A 19,442-nucleotide genomic window follows, 5' to 3' on the forward strand; every position below is an offset into this window, starting at 1 on the left:
CACTCAAAATCTCACGATACATGGCCCCATTCATTCTTTCCTTTACGGATCAGTCGTCCTGGTCCCTTTGCAGAAAAACAGCCCCAAAGCATGATGTTTCCACCCCCATGCTTCACAGTAGGTTTGGTGTTCTTTGGATGCAACTCAGCATTCTTTGTCTTCCAAATACGACAAGTTGAGTTTTAACCAAAAAGTTATATTTTGGATTAATCTGACCATATGACATTCTCCCAATCTTCTTCTGGATCATCCAAATGCTCTCTAGCAAACTTCAGACGGGCTTGGACATGTACTGGCTTAATAAGCAGGGGGACACGTCTGGCACTGCAGGATTTGAGTCCCTGGCGGCGTAGTGTGTTACTGATGGTAGACTTTGTTACTTTGGTCTCAGCTCTCTGCAGGTCATTCACTAGGTCCCCCCCCCGTGTGGTTCTGGGATTTTTGCTCACCGTTCTTGTAATAATTTTGACCCCACGGGGTGAGATCTTGCGTGGAGCCCCAGATCGAGGGAGATTATCAGTGGGCTTGTATGTCTGGTGGAGGATAGTAGAGGCCGATGTTCCTGGTTGAGGACAGTAGAGGCTGGTGTATCTGGTAGAGGCTGGTGTATCTGGTAGAGGCTGGTGTATCTGGTAGAGGCTGGTGTTCCTGGTTGAGGCCAGTAGAGGCTGGTGTAGGATGGAAGAGGCTGGTGTAGGATGGAAGAGGCTGGTGTAGGATGGAAGAGGCTGGTGTAGGATGGAAGAGGCTGGTGTTCCTGGTGGAGGATGGTGGAGGCTGGTGTTCCTGGTGGAGGCTGGTGTATCTGGAAGAGGCTGGTGTTCCTGGTGTATCTGGAAGAGGCTGGTGTATCTGGAAGAGGCTGGTGTAGGATGGAAGACGCTGGTGTTCCTGGTGGAGGATGGTAGAGGCTGGTGTTCCTGGTGGAGGCTGGTGTTCCTGGTGGAGGATGGTAGAGGCTGGTGTTCCTGGTGGAGGATGGTAGAGGCTGGTGTTCCTGGTGGAGGATGGTAGAGACTGGTGTTCCTGGTGGAGGATGGTAGAGGCTGGTGTATCTGGTAGAGGCTGGTGTATCTGGAAGAGGCTGGTGTTCCTGGTGTATCTGGTAGAGGCTGGTGTATCTGGTAGAGGCTGGTGTATCTGGTAGAGGCTGGTGTATCTGGTAGAGGCTGGTGTATCTGGTAGAGGCTGGTGTTCCTGGTGGAGGATAGTAGAGGCTGGTGTATCTGGAGGAGGCTGGTGTATCTGGAGGAGGCTGGTGTTCCTGGAAGAGGCCAGTAGAGGCTGGAAGAGGCCAGTAGAGGCTGGAAGAGGCCGGTGTAGGATGGAAGAGGCCGGTGTATCTGGTGGAGGATAGTAGAGGCTGGTGGAGGATAGTAGAGGCTGGTTTATCTGGAAGAGGCTGGTGTTCCTGGTGGAGGATGGTAGAGGCTGGTGTTCCTGGTGGAGGATGGTAGAGGCTGGTGTTCCTGGTTGAGGCTGGTGTAGGATGGAAGAGGCTGGTGTAGGATGGAAGAGGCTGGTGTAGGATGGAAGAGGCTGGTGTAGGATGGAAGAGGCTGGTGTAGGATGGAATAGGCTGGTGTAGGATGGAAGAGGCTGGTGTTCCTGGTGGAGGATGGTAGAGGCTGGTGTTCCTGGTGGAGGATGGAAGAGGCTGGTGTTCCTGGTGGAGGCTGGTAGAGGCTGGTGTTCCTGGTGGAGGATGGTAGAGGCTGGTGGAGGATGGTAGAGGCTGGTGTTCCTGGTGGAGGATGGTAGAGGCTGGTGTTCCTGGTGGAGGATGGTAGAGGCTGGTGTTCCTGGTGGAGGATGGTAGAGGCTGGTGTTCCTGGTGGAGGATGGTAGAGGCTGGTGTTCCTGGTGGAGGATGGTAGAGGCTGATGTATCTGGTGGAAGATGGTAGAGGCTGATGTATCTGGTGGAGGATAGTAGAGGCTGGTGTATCTGGAAGTGGCTAGTGTATCTGGTTGAGGATAGTAGAGGCTGGTGTATCTGGAAGAGGCTGGTGTTCCTGGTGGAGGATAGTAGAGGCTGGTGTATCTCGGAAGAGGCTGGTGTTCCTGGTGGAGGATAGTAGAGGCTGGTGTATCTGGTAGAGGCTAGTGTTCCTGGTGGAGGATAGTAGAGGCTGGTGTATCTGGAAGAGGCTGGTGTATCTGGAAGAGGCTGGTGTATCTGGAAGAGGCTGGTGTATCTGGAAGAGGCTGGTGTATCTGGAAGAGGCTGGTGTATCTGGAAGAGGCTGGTGTATCTGGAAGAGGCTGGTGTTCCTGGTGGAGGATGGTAGAGGCTGGTGTTCCTGGTGGAGGATGGTAGAGGCTGATGTATCTGGTGGAGGATGGTAGAGGCTGATGTATCTGGTGGAGGATAGTAGAGGCTGGTGTATCTGGAAGTGGCTAGTGTATCTGGTTGAGGATAGTAGAGGCTGGTGTATCTGGAAGAGGCTGGTGTTCCTGGTGGAGGATAGTAGAGGATGGTGTTCCTGGTGGAGGATAGTAGAGGCTGGTGTATCTCGGAAGAGGCTGGTGTTCCTGGTGGAGGATAGTAGAGGCTGGTGTATCTGGTAGAGGCTAGTGTTCCTGGTGGAGGATAGTAGAGGCTGGTGTATCTGGTAGAGACTGGTGTTCCTGGTGGAGGATAGTAGAGGCTGGTGTATCTGGAGAGAATAGTAGAGGCTGGTGTATCTGGAGAGAATAGTAGAGGCTGGTGTATCTGGAGAGAATAGTAGAGGCTGGTGTATCTGGAGAGGATAGTAGAGGCTGGTGTATCTGGAGAGGATAGTAGAGGCTGGTGTATCTGGAGAGAATAGTAGAGGCTGGTGTATCTGGAGAGAATAGTAGAGGCTGGTGTATCTGGAGAGGATAGTAGAGGCTGGTGTATCTGGAGAGGATAGTAGAGGCTGGTGTATCTGGAGAGGATAGTAGAGACTGGTTTATCTGGAGAGGATAGTAGAGGCTGGTGTTCCTGGTGGAGGATAGTAGAGGCTGGTGTTCCTGGTGGAGGATAGTAGAGGCTGGTGTTCCTGGTGGAGGATAGTAGAGGCTGGTGTTCCTGGTGAGAATAGTAGAGGTTGGTGTATCTGGAGAGAATAGTAGAGACTGGTGTATCTGGAGAGAATAGTAGAGGCTGGTGTATCTGGAGAGAATAGTAGTGTCTTGGGTTTCCGGTAGAGTCATATTTTTTGAGATTATGTGGGCTTTATAAATAAATAAATAAGAAAATACATAGTTTGAAGTACAAACATCATTGTGGCAATACATATCTTGCAGTAGGACTAAATAATATTAATCTCCAGAGTAGACAGGATAAATGTTAAGAGGTGTTTATGTTCTCTTTACTTCTAGATTAGTCCTGAAGATATAGACCTAGATCTAGACAATATCCAAAACAACTAACAATAAGTTCAATTGTTACATGTTCAGCCATTTTTTAATTGTGAAGTCATATCTTTTTACACAATACCACAACTAAGTTTTCCAATTTGGGAGGGAAAGTAGATGAAGCTTTCAATAATTGACTGTGTATTTCAGATGGAATCGAGGCATTACAATGTACCAGAGGACACCAAGATAGAGCTCCTTCTGCTACAGTATGTACTTACCTTCCAGAGATGGTGTTCATTGTTTACAGTCTCGAACCTTGGAGAAGGCGAGGGGGCTAAGCTGACGTGTGGAATTGTTTTAAGATAGTCATACTATGGATAATTTAGTGATTTTGATTTAGTATTTTAGGACCCTTTCAGGAATCAAAAAAATGATTTGATCAAACATTGATTTTCACCTTTTCTACTAAACCACATAAACACATTGAATAACACATTCAGAAATAGCAGAAAGGACAGTCAGAATATGAATAATAAGATACAAGGTTTTGAAGTATCAATATTTTTGACACATTTCACCTCAAAACTACCATCATAATTCCATTTGTTTAAAAAAGCCTGGTACTGGTTACCTTCAGAGGAGTCCTGTGACACTTGTTTGTAGCCCAAACGGTTTGGACCAAACAGAAGTTGTCACATCGACGGTAGTGAATTCAGAGACGTCTCTGAACGGAGAACATCATCGTGTTCGTGAGTCTCCCCTTTCCGTAGAGTGGTCATAATAGATTCGGACGCTGCAGATGTTTTTGTGAGAAGATATTGGGGATGTCTCCTGGTCTGACAAACACCACTCTAGTTCTGCCGTCTTTCAGCCCGGAAGTGAGACATTGTCAGATGCCGATGTCTTGAAACTCGTCCAATGCAAAACAAAAAAAACATCCCCAGCTTAAACTGCGGATTGTTTTGTTATGCACAGGTGTTATGCACAGGTGTTATGCACAGGTGTTATGCACAGGTGTTATGCACAGGTGTTATGCACAGGTGTTATGCACAGGTGTTATGCACAGGTGTTATGCACAGGTGTTATGCACAGGTGTTATGCACAGGTGTTATGCACAGGTGTTATGCACAGGTGTTATGCACAGGTGTTATGAACAGGTGTTATGCACAGGTGCGTCAATCGACTAGTTTGAATGTTAATCTGTCGTCATAATAACAGGGTCATAGCTGCAGTCATTGGCTGTGCTGGGGCAGTAAGACCAGCTGTAGATGAACGTCAGGGGATCTGGCAGTCGGACACGGTTGTTACCTACATCAAGGCTCTGTGTAACATGGCAGTGTTGCCTTGTTTGAGTAACTGCAGCGACTTGAGGCGGCTTCATAAAAACCTGCATGAACTTTGATCACAAGTTCATGCAGTCGATATGTAGACATATGCTCTGTGTACACGGAGTCTCACATATAAATAAGAAAATCACATTTTTTGTCCATTAAAATAACATCAAATTGATCAGAAATACAGTGTAGACATTGTTAATGTTGTAAATGACTATTGTAGCTGGAAACAGCATATTTTTTTATGGAATATCAACACAGGCGTACAGAGGCCCATTATCATCAACCATCACTCCTGTGTTCCAATGGCACGTTGTGTTAGCTAATCCAAGTTTATCATTTTAAAAGGCTAATTGAGCATTAGAAACCCCTTTTGCAATCATGTTAGCACAGCTGAAAACTGTTCTGATTTAAAGAAGCAATAAAACTGGCCTTTAGACTAATTGAGTATCTGAAGAATCAGCATTTGTGGGTTCGATTACAGGCTCAAAATGGCCAGAAACAAATCACTTTCTTCTGAAACTCATCAGTCTATTCTTGTACTGAGAAATGAAGGCTATTCCATGCGAGAAATTGCCAAGAAATGGAAGAACTCATACAACGCTGTGTACTACTCCCTTCATAGAACAGTGCAAACTAGCTCTAAGCGGAATAGAAAGAGGAGTGGGAGGCCCCGGTGCACAACTGAACATGGGGACAAGTACATTAGTGTCTAGTTTGAGAAACATGCCTCAGAAGTCCTCAACCGGCAGCTTCATTAAATAGTATCCGCAAAACACCAGTCTCAAAGTCAACAGTGAAGAGGGATTCTTGCCTTGTAGGCAGAGTTCCTCTGTTCAATGTCTGTGTTCCTTTGCCCATCTTAATAAATAAAAAAATATTGGCCAGTCTGAGATATGGCTTTTTCTTTGCAACTCTGCCAGAAGGCAGGCATTCCAGAGTCGTCTATTCACTGTTGACGTTGAGACTGGTGATTTTGCGGGTACTACTGTGAGTCAGGAGGAGTGGAGACTCTGAGTCAGGCCTTCATGGTTGAATTGCTGCAAAGAAACCACCACTAAAGGACACCAATGATAAGAAGAGACTTGCTTGGGCCAAGAAACACGAGCAATGGACTTTAGACCGGTGGAAATTTGTCCTTTGATCTGGAGTCCAAATTGGAGATTTTTGGTTCCAACTGCCTTGTCTTTGTGAGATGCAGTGTGGGTGAACAGATGATCTCCACATGTGTGTTTCCAACTGTGAAGCATGGAGGAGGAGGTGTTATGGTGTGGGGGTGCTTTGCTGGTGACACAGTCAGTGATTTATTTAGATATTCAAGCACACTTAACCAGCATGGCTACCACAGCATTTTGCAGCGATACGCCATCCCATCTGGTTTGGGCTTAGTATTTGTTTTTCAACAGGACAATGACTCAAAACACCTCCAGGCTGTGTAAGGGCCATTTGACCAAGAAGCAGAGTGATGGCGTGCTGTATCAGATGACCTGGCCTTCACAACCACCCGACCTCAACCAAATTTATATGGTTTGAGATAAGTCGGACTGCAGAGTGAAGGAAAAGCAGCCAACAAGTGCTCACCTTCAAGACTGTTGGAAAAGCATTCCAGGTGAAGCTGGTTGAGAGAATGCCAAGTGTGCATAGCGGTCATCAAGGCAAAGGGTGGCAATATGAAAAATCTCAAATATAAAATAGATTTTGATTTAACACTTGGTTACTAAATTATTCTATATCTTTTATTTCATAGTTTTGATGTTTAAACTATTATTCTACAATGTAAAAAGAAAAACACCCTTGAATGAGTAGGTGTTCTAAAACTGTTGACCTGTATATTACTGTGCCCTTGGATTCAGACACTAACTTTTTCCACATTTTGTTACGTTATTCTAAAATTGATTTGAATTGTTTTTTTCCCCTCATCAATCTACTCACAAATACCCCATAATGACAAAGCAAAAACAGGTTCAGAAATTTGTGCAAATGTGTATGTATAAAAATAAATCACATGAACATAAGTATTTAGATCCTTTACTCGGTACTTTGATGAAGCACCTTTGGCAGCGTTTACAGCCTCAAGTCTTCTTGGGTATGGCACTACAAGCTTGGCACAGCTCTATTTGGGGAGTTTCTCTTCTCTGAAGATCCTATCAAGCTCTGTCAGGTTGGATGGGGAGTGTCACTGCACAGCTATTTTCAGGTCTCCAGAGATGTTTGATCGGGTTCAAGTCCGGGCTCTTGCTGGGACACTCAAGGACATTCAGAAACTTGTCCCGAAGCAACTCCTGCATTGTCTTGGCTTTGTGCTTAGGATTGTTGTCCTGTTGGAAGGTGAACCTTTGCCCCAGGTAGGTCCAGAGGTCCTGCGTGCTCTGGAGCAGATTTTCATCAAGGGTCTCCCTGTGCTTTGCTCCGTTCATCTTTCCCCTGATCCTGACTAGTCTCCCAGTCCCTGCCTCTGAAAAACATCCCCACAGCATGATGCTGCCACCACCATGCTTCACTGTAGGGTTGGTGCCGAGTTTCTTCCAGATTTGACGCTTGGCATTCAGGCCAAAGAGTTCAATCTTGGTTTCATCAGATCAGAGAATCTTGTTTCTAATTGTCTGAGAGTCCTTTAGGTGCATTTTTTCTCACACCGTGCCGGCTGTCGTGCCTTTTACTGAGGAGTGGCTTCCGTCTGGCCAGTCTACCATAAAGGCCAGATTGGTGGAGTGATGCGGAGATGATTGTCCTTCTGGAATGTTCTCCCATCTCCACAGAGGAACTCTGGAGTGCTGTCATAGTGACCATCGGTTTCTTGGTCAACTCCCTGACCAAGGCCCTTCTCCCCGATTGATCAGTTTATCTGGGCGGCCAGCTCTAGGAAGAGTCTTGGTTGTTCCAAACTTCTTCCGTTTAATAATGATGGAGGCCATTGTGTTCTTGGAGACCTTCAATGCTGCAGACATTTTTTGGTACCCTTCCCCAGATCTGTGCCTGGACACAATCCTGTCTCTGAGCGCTATGGACATTTCCTTCGACCTCATGGATAGGTTTTTGCTCTAACCATGCGCTGTCAACTGTGGGACCTTTTATATAGACAGGCGTGTGCCTTTCCAAATCATGTCCAATCAATTGAATTTACCACAGGTGGACTACCACAGTTGTAGAAACATCTCAAGGATGATCAATGGAAACAGGATGCACCTGAGCTCAATTTGGAGTCTCATAGCAAAGGGACTGAATACTAACGTACATTTTAAAAATATATATATATTTAAAAAAATAAAACCTGTTTCCGCTTCGTCATTATGGGGTATTGTATGTAGATGAGGAAAACATGTATTTAATCCATTTTAACAAAATCTAATAAAAGTCAAGTGGTCTGAATACTTTCCCGAATGTGCTGTAGTTGGCAATAGAAGTACATTTCTTGGTTAGTATCATTTGCATTTAGATTTATATATACTTTTGGTTAACCCCATGACAATGATTGAGGTATTTAGATGTTATCAATTAAATGAAGCTTTCACAAAAATGTACATGTGAAAACCATAACTTGCACGCACGCAGATTGGTGAAATGGTAAGATAAATTGGCATTCCACAGAAGGCTGCAGTCTCCCCGTGTAGCCTTTTACCGGCAGCTTCAGGAATAATGGCAGAATCTGCGAAAGCAAGCAGGAGGAGAATAGTTGGGTGATTGTTTTTTTCTTCTGTTCATCTAGATCTCTAACTCCCTCTTGGGGCATTTGTCTCATTTCATCAAACCATAAGCTTTAAGCATCAGTCAAGCTCAATGCATATAGTTGATTTTTTATGAAACAGGGTGTGTCTATATATGGAAAAATACTAATTTAAAAATGTCCGATTGGTTGAATGAACAGGCGACTTTCAGTCGACTTAGATTTTATTTTGACGGTAACGGCTCTTGTTGTCACTGATTTTAGCTAAATTGACCTGCTGGAACGCTCCCATCGTGTCGTGTGTCAGCTCTGTTGATGTGTGATTTGTATTGTGTTGCTGTGATTGTTTACTGTGTGTGTTCCAGGTTAATGGTCACCAGATCCTGGATGAGCCGATGGACGAGGGAGAGTCTTTTACTCATTGTGTGAGTAACATGGAGGGTGTCTCACTGTGTGAGGAACATGTGGGGGTGTGAGTAACATGGAGGGTGTGTCACTGTGTGAGGAACATGTGGGGTGTGAGTAACATGGAGGGTGTGTCACTGTGTGAGGAACATGTGGGGTGTGAGTAACATGGAGGGTGTGTCACTGTGTGAGGAACATGTGGGGTGTGAGTAACATGGAGGGTGTGTCACTGTGTGAGGAACATGTGGGGTGTGAGTAACATGGAGGGTGTGTCTCACTGTGTGAGGAACATGGGGGGTGTGAGGAACATGGGGGGTGTGAGGAACATGGGGGGGGTGTCTCACTGTGTGAGGAACATGGAGGGTGTGAGTAACATGGACGGTGTGTCTCACTGTGAGGAACATGGGGGGGGTGAGGAACATGGGGGGGTGAGGAACATGGGGGTGTGAGGAACATGGGGGGTGTGTCTCACTGTGTGAGGAACATGGAGGGTGTGAGTAACATGGACGGTGTGTCTCACTGTGAGGAACATGGGGGGTGTGCACAGTAGTAGTAGTAATAATAATAGTAATTTGTATAGAGCTTTTCAGAACAGTGTTCCTGGTAGAGGATAGTGTTCCTGGTAGAGTATAGTGTTCCTGGTAGAGGATAGTGTACCTGGTAGAGGATAGTGTACCTGGTAGAGGATAGTGTTCCTGGTAGAGGATAGTGTTCCTGGTAGAGGATAGTGTTCCTGGTAGTGGTTGTGTAGTGTTCCTGGTAGAGGATAGTGTTCCTGGTAGAGGATAGTGTTCCTGGTAGAGGATAGTGTTCCTGGTAGAGGATAGTGTACCTGGTAGAGGATAGTGTTCCTGGTAGTGGTTGTGTATATGTTAAATGCATCAAAAAGATAAAATAAAAACAGAATACATTTAGAATCAGTAGATAGGCTAGGTGCTAAAATCACTTTCCAGATTAGTACTTGAATAAAAACAGTATTTAGAAATGGGTTTTATGTCCCGTTTTAAAGGTTCTGATTAATTGGGTGACTCTCAGATGTTCAAGGAGAGAATCCGTAGGCAAGGGGCATGAGAGGTCCCCCAGTCTCTTCTAGACTGTAAAGACTATGAGGAGGATTCTAGAGTGGATCCACTAGTTGACTGGAGGCCAGTTCAGTAAGGATGGCGGTGATGTGGGCGGACGTCTTGGTCCTGGTCAGGCTGCACTATTCTGGAGAATGTGTTTTATTTTATTCAACCTTTTATTTAACTCGTCAAGTCAGTTAAGAGCAAATTCTTATCTACAATGACTGCCTACCCAGGCCAAACTCAGACTGCACTGGGCCAGTTGTGCACCACCTTATGGGACTCCCAATCACGGGCGGATGTGATACAGCCTGGATTCGAACCAGGGGCGGTAGTGACTCCTCTTGCACTGGGATGAAGTGTGTTAGACTGCTGCGCCACTCGGGAGCCTCTGAAGTGATTTGCCCCTGAACAGAGCTGTAGTTAATCCGGGGGCTAGTTTCTCTGCATCTGGCAGGGAGAGCGATAGTTTGGCCCGGGCAATGTGTCTTAGAAACATGTTAGCGGATACGGTTTATATGGGCATCACAGGACAGAGAAGGGTCAAAGTTGACTCCCTAGTTGGAGAGGGTGGATGGCTTGACCGTCGATTGTAGGGCAGATGTTCCTGGTGACCTACTTGAATAAGGGGTTGTATGTGCGTATATATTTTGTGTGTGCATGCAGTACTAAGTGTGTGTGTGTGTGTGTGTGTGTGTGTGTGTGTGTGTGTGTGTGTGTGTGTGTGTGTGTGTGTGTAGGACGAGGTTACGTCATATTCAGAGATCCATATCACCCACCATGTGAAGGAGGGCTGTGAGAAGGCTGACCCGAGGCAGTTTGAGCTGCTTAAGGTCCTGGGACAGGGTTCCTTCGGAAAGGTTTTTCTGGTCCGGAAGGTCACGGGTCCAGACGCGGGTCAGTTATATGCAATGAAAGTCCTCAAGAAGGCTTCGTTGAAAGGTAACAGTCCATTTATCATCATGCATGTTCTCTCAGATGGTCTCTTTGACACTATGCTCACTTCAATGCTTTATAGACGCATATCATATTGTAGAAACTAATGGACCTGTTTGTCTGGAATCTCATGTGTGTCTGTGTGTGTCTGTCGCCCTGTGCCTCGGTGTGTCTGTGTGTGTCTGTCACCTCGGTGTGTCTGTGTGTGTCTGTCGCCCTGTCACCTCGGTGTGTCTGTGTGTGTCTGTCGCCCTGTGTCTGTGTGTGTGTCTGTCGCCCTGTCGCCTCTGTGTGTCTGTGTGTGTGTCTGTCGCCCTGTGTCTGTGTGTGTGTCTGTCGCCCTGTCGCCTGTGTGTGTCTGTCGCCTCGATGTGTGTGTCTGTCGCCCTGTGCCTCGGTGTGTGTGTGTGTGTGTGTCTGTCGCCCTGTGCCTCGGTGTGTCTGTGTGTGTGTGTGTGTCTGTCGCCCTGTGCCTCGGTGTGTCTGTGTGTGTGTCTGTCGTCCTGTGCCTCGGTGTGTCTGTGTGTGTGTCTGTCACCCTGTGCCTCGGTGTGTCTGTGTGTGTCTGTCGTCCTCTGCCTCGGTGTGTCTGTGTGTGTCTGTCGCCCTGTGCCTCGGTGTGTCTGTCTCCCTGTGCCTCGGTGTGTGTTTGTGTGTGTGTCTGTCGCCCTGTGCCTCGGTGTGTCTGTGTGTGTCTGTCGTCCTCTGCCTCGGTGTGTCTGTGTGTGTGTCTGTCGCCCTGTGCCTCGGTGTGTCACCCTGTATCTGTCTCTCTCTCTTTGTCTGTCCAGTCAGGGACAGAGTTCGCACCAAGATGGAGCGAGACATTTTAGTGGAGGTCAATCACCCCTTCATAGTCAAGTTGCACTACGGTTAGTCTGATCTTTCACCCCTGACCCTTCACCTCTACCCTCTCTCCCCTTCATAGTCAAGTTGCACTACGGTTAGTCTGATCTTTCACCCCTGACCATTCACCTCTACCCTCTCTCCCCTTCATAGTCAAGTTGCACTACAGTTAGTCACTCTGTCATTGTTCTGACTATAGAGGTGTCTAACGCTTCTTGTCTCTCAGCCTTCCAGACCGAAGGGAAGCTCTATTTAATCCTGGACTTTCTCAGGGGAGGAGACGTCTTCACGCGCTTATCCAAAGAGGTGAGCCACCTTTCTACTGCTATAGTCCATTAGAAATCATTTCCCAACATGTGGGTTCTTCACTTTGCTTTTCACTGCATTTAAATGTACAGTCAATGGCCAGTTTATTAGGTACACCCATCTACTACTGGGTAGGATCCCCTTTTGCTTCCAGAGCAGTCAGAATTCTTTGGGGCATGGATTCTACAAGATGTGGCATTCAAACATTGCTAGCGTGTGCCAGGACAACATTCCCCACGCCATTACACCACCCCCACCAGCCTGTACCGTTGACACCAGGCAGGTTGGGGCCATGGACTGCTTACGCCAAATCCAGCATGATGTAACAGGAACCGGGATTCATCGCACTAGGCAATGTTTTTCCATTCCTCAATTGTCCAGTATTGGTGATCACTTGCCAACTATAAGAGTGGAACCTGGTGTGGTCGTCTGGAACCCGGTGTGGTCGTCTGGAACCCGGTGTGGTCGTCTGGAACCCGGTGTGGTCGTCTGGAACCCGGTGTGGTCGTCTGGAACCCGGTGTGGTCGTCTGGAACCCGGTGTGGTCGTCTGGAACCCGGTGTGGTCGTCTGGATCCCGGTGTGGTCGTCTGGATCCCGGTGTGGTCGTCTGGATCCCGGTGTGGTCGTCTGGATCCCGGTGTGGTCGTCTGGATCCCGGTGTGGTCGTCTGGATCCCGGTGTGGTCGTCTGGAACCCGGTGTGGTCGTCTGGAACCCGGTGTGGTCGTCCGGTGTGGTCGTGGAACCCGGTGGGTCCCTGGATCCCGGTGTGGTCGTCCCGGTGTGGATCCCGGTGTGGTGGATCCCGGTGTGGTCGTCTGGATCCCGGTGTGGTCGTCTGGATCCCGGTGGTGGCCGTCTGGATCCCTGGAACCCATGTGGGTCGTCTGGAACCCGGTGGATCCCTGGAACCCGGTGTGGTCGTCTGGATCCCGGTGTGGCCGTCTGGATCCCGGTGTGGCCGTCTGGATCCCGGTGTGGCCGTCTGGAACCCGGTGTGGTCGTCTGGTGTGGTCGTCTGGATCCCGGTGTGGTCGTCTGTGATAAGCACCGACGAGTTGTGCTTTCCGCGATGCTGTTTTGCACACCACTGTTGTACCGCACTGTTATCTGCCTGTTTGTGGCCTGCCTGTTAGCTTGCACCATTCTCTTCATTCTCCTTTGGCCTCTCATCAACGGGCTGCCGTTGGCTAGGTGTTTTGTGTTTGTGGCCTGCCTATTAGCTTGCACCATTCTTTTGTGTTTGTCGTTCCGTTCTCGGGTTAGGGTTAGGGTTAGCCCTAACCCTAGCCCTAGCCCTAACCCTAACCCTAGCCCTAACCCTAACCCTAGGCACTGTTGTGTGTGTAAAAAGGCCAGGAGACCGGCTCAGAGTCGCTCAGGTCACTCGTTTTTCCTATTCTAACATTGTCAAACAGTTGTTGAATGGCTTGATGCCTGCTTTATATAACAAGCCACATGACTCACTGTCTGTAGGAGCGATCCATTATCATGAACGGGGGTGGTGTACCTAATAAACTGACCACAGTGTATAATGCTATAAAGAATATGGCTGTATTTAAATGTGTAAATAGTATTATTTCTATAATGTAAATAATATTGTTTTGTGTAGCTCTAACTGTATTTAGGAATGTGACATTCTAATGTGTTGCCTATGACTCTTCCCTCCGAGGCCAGACAGTAAATGTGTCCAGTTCTCACTAGGTTATGTTTACAGAGGAAGATGTGAAATTCTACCTAGCAGAGCTGGCTCTGGCCCTCGACCACCTGCACCATCTGGGCATAGTTTACAGAGACCTCAAACCAGAGAAGTATGTACCATAATCCCTAACCCTCCTAGCCTTTCTGCCTCTTACTCTAGTGATTTAAACCCCTACATGGTTGGGGTGTTGGTGGTTGGGGTGTTGGTGGTTGGGGTGTTGCTGGTTAGGTGGTTGGGGTGTTGCTGGTTAGGGTGGTTGGGGTGTTGCTGGTGACGGGTTAGGGTGGTTGGGGTGTTGTGATGGGTTAGGGGTGTTGTGATGGGTTAGGGGAATTGTGATGGGTTAGGGGTGTTGTGATGGGTTAGGGGAATTGTGATGGGTTAGGGGAATTGTGATGGGTTAGGGGTGTTGTGATGGGTTAGGGGAGTTGTGATGGGTTAGGGGTGAGTTGTGATGGGTTAGGGGAGTTGTGATGGGTTAGGGGAGTTGTGATGGGTTAGGGGTGATGGGTTAGGGGTGATGGGTTAGGGGTGTTGTGATGGGTTAGGGGTGTTGTGATGGGTTAGGGGTGTTGTTAGGGGTGTTGTGATGGGTTAGGGGTGTTGTGATGGGTTAGGGGTGTTGTGATGGGTTAGTGTATTTTGGGTGTTATGATGGGTTAGTGTATTTTGGGTGATGGGTTAGGGTATTTGGGGTGATGGGTTGTGGTGTTTGGGGTGTTGTGATGGGTTAGAGTATTTGGGGTGTTGTGATGGGTTAGAGTATTTGGGGTGTTGTGATGGGTTGTGGTGTTTGGGGTGTTGTGATGGGTTAGGGTATTTGGGGTGATGGGTTAGGGGTGATGGGTTAGGGTATTTTGGGTGTTGTGATGGGTTGTGGTGTTTGGGTTGTTGTGATGGGTTGTGGTGTCTGGGGTGTTGTGATGGGTTAGAGTATTTGGGGTGTTGTTAGGGTATTTGGGGTGTTGTGATGGGTTAGGGTATTTGGGGTGTTGTGATGGGTTAGAGTATTTGGGGTGTTGTGATGGGTTAGAGTATTTGGGGTGTTGTGATGGGTTAGAGTATTTGGGGTGTTGTGATGGGTTAGAGTATTTGGGGTGTTGTGATGGGTTAGGGTATTTGGGGTGATGGGTTGGGTTAGGGTATTTGGGGTGTTGTGATGGGTTAGAGTATTTGGGGTGTTGTGATGGGTTAGGGTATTTGGGGTGATGGGTTGGGTTAGGGTATTTGGGGTGTTGTGATGGGTTAGAGTATTTGGGGTGTTGTGATGGGTTAGGGTATTTGGGGTGTTGTGATGGGTTAGGGTATTTGGGGTGTTGTGATGGGTTAGGGTATTTGGGGTGATGGGTTAGGGTATTTGGGGTGTTGTGATGGGTTAGAGTATTTGGGGTGTTGTGATGGGTTAGGGTATTTGGGGTGTTGTGATGGGTTAGAGTATTTGGGGTGTTGTGATGGGTTAGGGTATTTGGGGTGATGGGTTGGGTTAGGGTATTTGGGGTGTTGTGATGGGTTAGAGTATTTGGGGTGTTGTGATGGGTTAGGGGTTAGGGGTGATGGGTTAGGGTATTTGGGGTGTTGTGATGGGTTAGGGTATTTGGGGTGTTGTGATGGGTTAGAGTATTTGGGGTGTTGTGATGGGTTAGAGTATTTGGGGTGTTGTGATGGGTTAGGGTATTTGGGGTGTTGTGATGGGTTAGAGTATTTGGGGTGTTGTGATGGGTTAGGGGTGATGGGTTAGGGGTGATGGGTTAGGGTATTTGGGGTGTTGTGATGGGTTAGGGTATTTGGGGTGTTGTGATGGGTTAGGGTATTTGGGGTGTTGTGATGGGTTAGAGTATTTGGGGTGTTGTGATGGGTTAGGGTATTTGGGGTGTTGTGATGGGTTAGGGTATTTGGGGTGTTGTGATGGGTTAGGGTATTTGGGGTGTTGTGATGGGTTAGGGTATTTGGGGTGTTGTGATGGGTTAGAGTATTTGGGGTGTTGTGATGGGTTAGAGTATTTGGGGTGTTGTGATGGGTTAGAGTATTTGGGGTGTTGTGATGGGTTAGGGTATTTGGGGTGTTGTGATGGGTTAGGGTATTTGGGGTGTTGTGATGGGTTAGGGTATTTTGGGTGTTGTGATGGGTTAGGGATGTTGTGATGGGTTAGGGTATTTGGGGTGTTGTGATGGGTTAGAGTATTTGGGGTGTTGTGATGGGTTAGAGTATTTGGGGTGTTGTGATGGGTTAGGGTATTTGGGGTGTTGTGATGGGTTAGGGTATTTGGGGTGTTGTGATGGGTTAGGGTATTTTGGGTGTTGTGATGGGTTAGGGTATTTTGGGTGTTGTGATGGGTTAGGGTATTTGGGGTGTTGTGATGGGTTAGGGGTGTTGTGATGGGTTAGGGGGGTGTTGTGATGGGTTAGGGTATTTGGGGTGTTGTGATGGGTTAGGGTATTTGGGGTGTTGTGATGGGTTAGGGTTTTTGGGGTGTTGTGATGGGTTAGGGTATTTGGGGTGTTGTGATGGGTTAGAGTACTTGGGGTGTTGTGATGGGTTAGGGTATTTTGGGTGTTGTGATGGGTTAGGGGTGTTGTGATGGGTTAGGGTATTTGGGGTGTTGTGATGGGTATTTGGGGTGTTGTGATGGGTTAGGGGTGTTGTTAGGGGTGTTGTGATGGGTTAGGGGTGTTGTGATGGGTTAGGGGTGTTGTGATGGGTTAGTGTATTTTGGGTGTTATGATGGGTTAGGGTATTTTGGGTGTTGCTAGTGATGGGTTAGGTTAGTTTGGGGTGTTACTTGTGATGGGTTAGGGTATTTGGGGTGTTGTGATGGGTTAGGGTATTTGGGGTGTTGTGATGGGTTAGGGTATTTGGGGTGATGGGTTAGGGTATTTGGGGTGATGGGTTAGGGTATTTGGGGTGTTGTGATGGGTTAGGGTATTTGGGGGGTGTTGTGATGGGTTAGGGTATTTGGGGTGTTTTGATGGGTTAGAGTATTTGGGGTGTTGTGATGGGTTAGGGTATTTGGGGTGTTGTGATGGGTTAGGGTATTTGGGGTGTTGTGATGGGTTAGGGTATTTTGGGTGTTGTGATGGTTTAGGGATGTTGTGATGGGTTAGGGTATTTGGGGTGTTGTGATGGGTTAGAGTATTTGGGGTGTTGTGATGGGTTAGAGTATTTGGGGTGTTGTGATGGGTTAGGGTATTTGGGGTGTTGTGATGGGTTAGGGTATTTGGGGTGTTGTGATGGGTTAGGGTATTTGGGGTGTTGTGATGGGTTAGGGTACTTGGGGTGTTGTGATGGGTTAGGGGTGTTGTGATGGGTTAGGGTATTTGGGGTGTTGTGATGGGTTAGGGTATTTGGGGTGTTGTGATGGGTTAGGGTATTTTGGGTGTTGTGATGGGTTAGGGGTGTTGTGATGGGTTAGGGTATTTGGGGTGTTGTGATGGGTTAGGGGTGTTGTGATGGGTTAGGGGTGTTGTGATGGGTTAGGGGTGTTGTGATGGGTTAGGGGTGTTGTGATGGGTTAGGGGTGTTGTGATGGGTTAGGGTATTTGGGGTGTTGTGATGGGTTAGGGTATTTGGGGTGTTGTGATGGGTTAGGGTATTTGGGGTGTTGTGATGGGTTAGAGTACTTGGGGTGTTGTGATGGGTTAGAGTACTTGGGGTGTTGTGATGGGTTAGAGTACTTGGGGTGTTGTGATGGGTTAGGGGTGTTGTGATGGGTTAGGGTATTTGGGGTGCTGCTGTTTACTTTAGAAGACACATTGTCCTGTTGTTGATGGTGATGTTGTTACTGTCAGGAGGTATGTGTGTTTCTCTACTATACCTACTAATGTGGTTCTCTGTTTTCAGCATTTTGTTAGATGAAGCTGGACACATCAAGTTAACAGGTATGACCTGCTTTCTGTCTGGGCTGTGGTGCTTCAGGAGATTATGTTGTGTGTTTATGTCTGAGCTAAAATAAAGAGGTGGTTGTGCATTTCAGACTTTGGGTTGAGTAAGGAGTCCGTGGATGTTGATAAGAAGGCCTATTCATTCTGTGGAACGGTGGAGTACATGGCTCCTGAGGTCGTCAACAGAAGAGGACACACACAGAGTGCTGACTGGTGGAGTCTAGGAGTGCTCATGGTAAACACACCCACACCTCTACATCACCTGTACCTATAACCCCAGTCTAGTGTCTGTACCTGTACCTATAACCCCAGTCTAGTGTCTATACCTCTACATCACCTGTACCTATAACCCCAGTCTAGTGTCTGTACCTGTACCTCTACATCACCTGTACCTGTAACCCCAGTCTAGTGTCTGTACCTGTACCTATAACCCCAGTCTAGTGTCTATACCTCTACATCACCTGTACCTGTAACCCCAGTCTAGTGTCTGTACCTGTACCTATAACCCCAGTCTAGTGTCTGTACCTGTACCTATAACCCCAGTCTAGTGTCTGTACCTCTACATCACCTGTACCTATAACCCCAGTCTAGTGTCTGTACCTGTACCTATAACCCCAGTCTAGTGTCTGTACCTGTACCTATAACCCCAGTCTAGTGTCTCTACCTGTACCTCTACATAACCTGTACCTGTAACCCCAGTCTAGTGGCTCTACCTATAACCCCAGCCTAATGTCTGTACCTGTACCTCTACATCACCTGTACCTATAACCCCAGTCTAGTGTCTGTACCTGTACCTATAACCCCAGCCTAGTGTCTCTACCTGTACCTATAACCCCAGCCTAGTGTCTCTACCTGTACCTATAACCCCAGCCTAGTGTCTCTACCTGTACCTATAACCCCAGTCTAGTGTCTATACCTCTACATCACCTGTACCTATAACCCCATCCTAATGTCTGTACCTGTACCTCTACATCACCTGTACCTGTAACCCCAGCCTAATATCTGTACCTCTACATCACCTGTCCCTATAACCCCATCCTAATGTCTGTACCTGTACCTCTACATCACCTGTACCTATAATCCCAGCCTAATGTCTGTACCTGTAACCCCAGCCTAATGTTTGTACCTGTATCTAACTCTAACCTGTACCTGTAACCCCAGTCTAGTGTCTCTACCTGTACCTCTACATCACCTGTACCTATAACCCCAGCCTAGTGTATGTACCTGTACCTATAACCCCAGTCTAGTGTCTCTACCTGTACCTCTACATCACCTGTACCTATAACCCCAGCCTAGTGTATGTACCTGTACCTATAACCCCAGCCTAGTGTCTCTACCTGTACCGCTACATAACCTGTACCTATAACCCCAGTCTAGTGTCTGTACCTGTACTTATAACCCCAGTCTAGTGTCTGTACCTGTACTTATAACCCCAGTCTAGTGTCTGTACCTGTACCTAACCTGTACCTATAACCCCAGTCTAGTGTCTCTACCTGTACCTCTACATAACCTGTACCTATAACCCCAGCCTAGTGTCTGTACCTCTACATAACCTGTACCTATAACCCCAGTCTAGTGTCTCTACCTGTACCTCTACATAACCTGTACCTATAACCCCAGCCTAGTGTCTCTACCTGTACCTCTACATCACCTGTACCTATAACCCCAGTCTAGTGTCTATACCTATAACCCCAGCCTAGTGTCTGTACCTGTACCTATAACCCCAGCCTAATTTCTCTACCTGTACCTCTACATCACCTGTACCTATAACCCCAGTCTAGTGTCTCTACCTGTACCTCTACATCACCTGTACCTATAACCCCAACCTAATGTCTGTACCTATACCTCTACATCACCTGTACCTATAACCCCAGCCTAATGTCTGTACCTGTACCTATAACCCCAGTCTGTCTATACCTGTACCTATAACCCCAGTCTGTCTATACCTGTACCTATAACCCCAGTCTAATGTCTATACCT

The 19,442-nt window shown here is 47.5% G+C and overlaps 1 protein-coding gene across 1 annotated transcript in view; it reads left to right on the forward strand.

The window, feature by feature from the left end:
* The window catches only part of rps6kal (ribosomal protein S6 kinase a, like), a 76,944-nt gene that overhangs the window by 3,198 nt on the left and 54,304 nt on the right, over positions 1 to 19,442 (forward strand). Inside the window, exons 2-8 of the mRNA XM_052518172.1 lie at positions 8,690 to 8,749; positions 10,534 to 10,735; positions 11,521 to 11,601; positions 11,802 to 11,881; positions 13,587 to 13,693; positions 17,422 to 17,459; positions 17,555 to 17,697. Of these exons, the coding sequence (XP_052374132.1) occupies positions 8,690 to 8,749; positions 10,534 to 10,735; positions 11,521 to 11,601; positions 11,802 to 11,881; positions 13,587 to 13,693; positions 17,422 to 17,459; positions 17,555 to 17,697 (711 nt within the window). The remainder of the gene's footprint in view (positions 1 to 8,689; positions 8,750 to 10,533; positions 10,736 to 11,520; positions 11,602 to 11,801; positions 11,882 to 13,586; positions 13,694 to 17,421; positions 17,460 to 17,554; positions 17,698 to 19,442) is intronic.

Source organism: Oncorhynchus keta, chromosome 4 (assembly GCF_023373465.1).
Source record: "Oncorhynchus keta strain PuntledgeMale-10-30-2019 chromosome 4, Oket_V2, whole genome shotgun sequence".
In the NCBI taxonomy this organism is placed as follows: domain Eukaryota; kingdom Metazoa; phylum Chordata; class Actinopteri; order Salmoniformes; family Salmonidae; genus Oncorhynchus; species Oncorhynchus keta.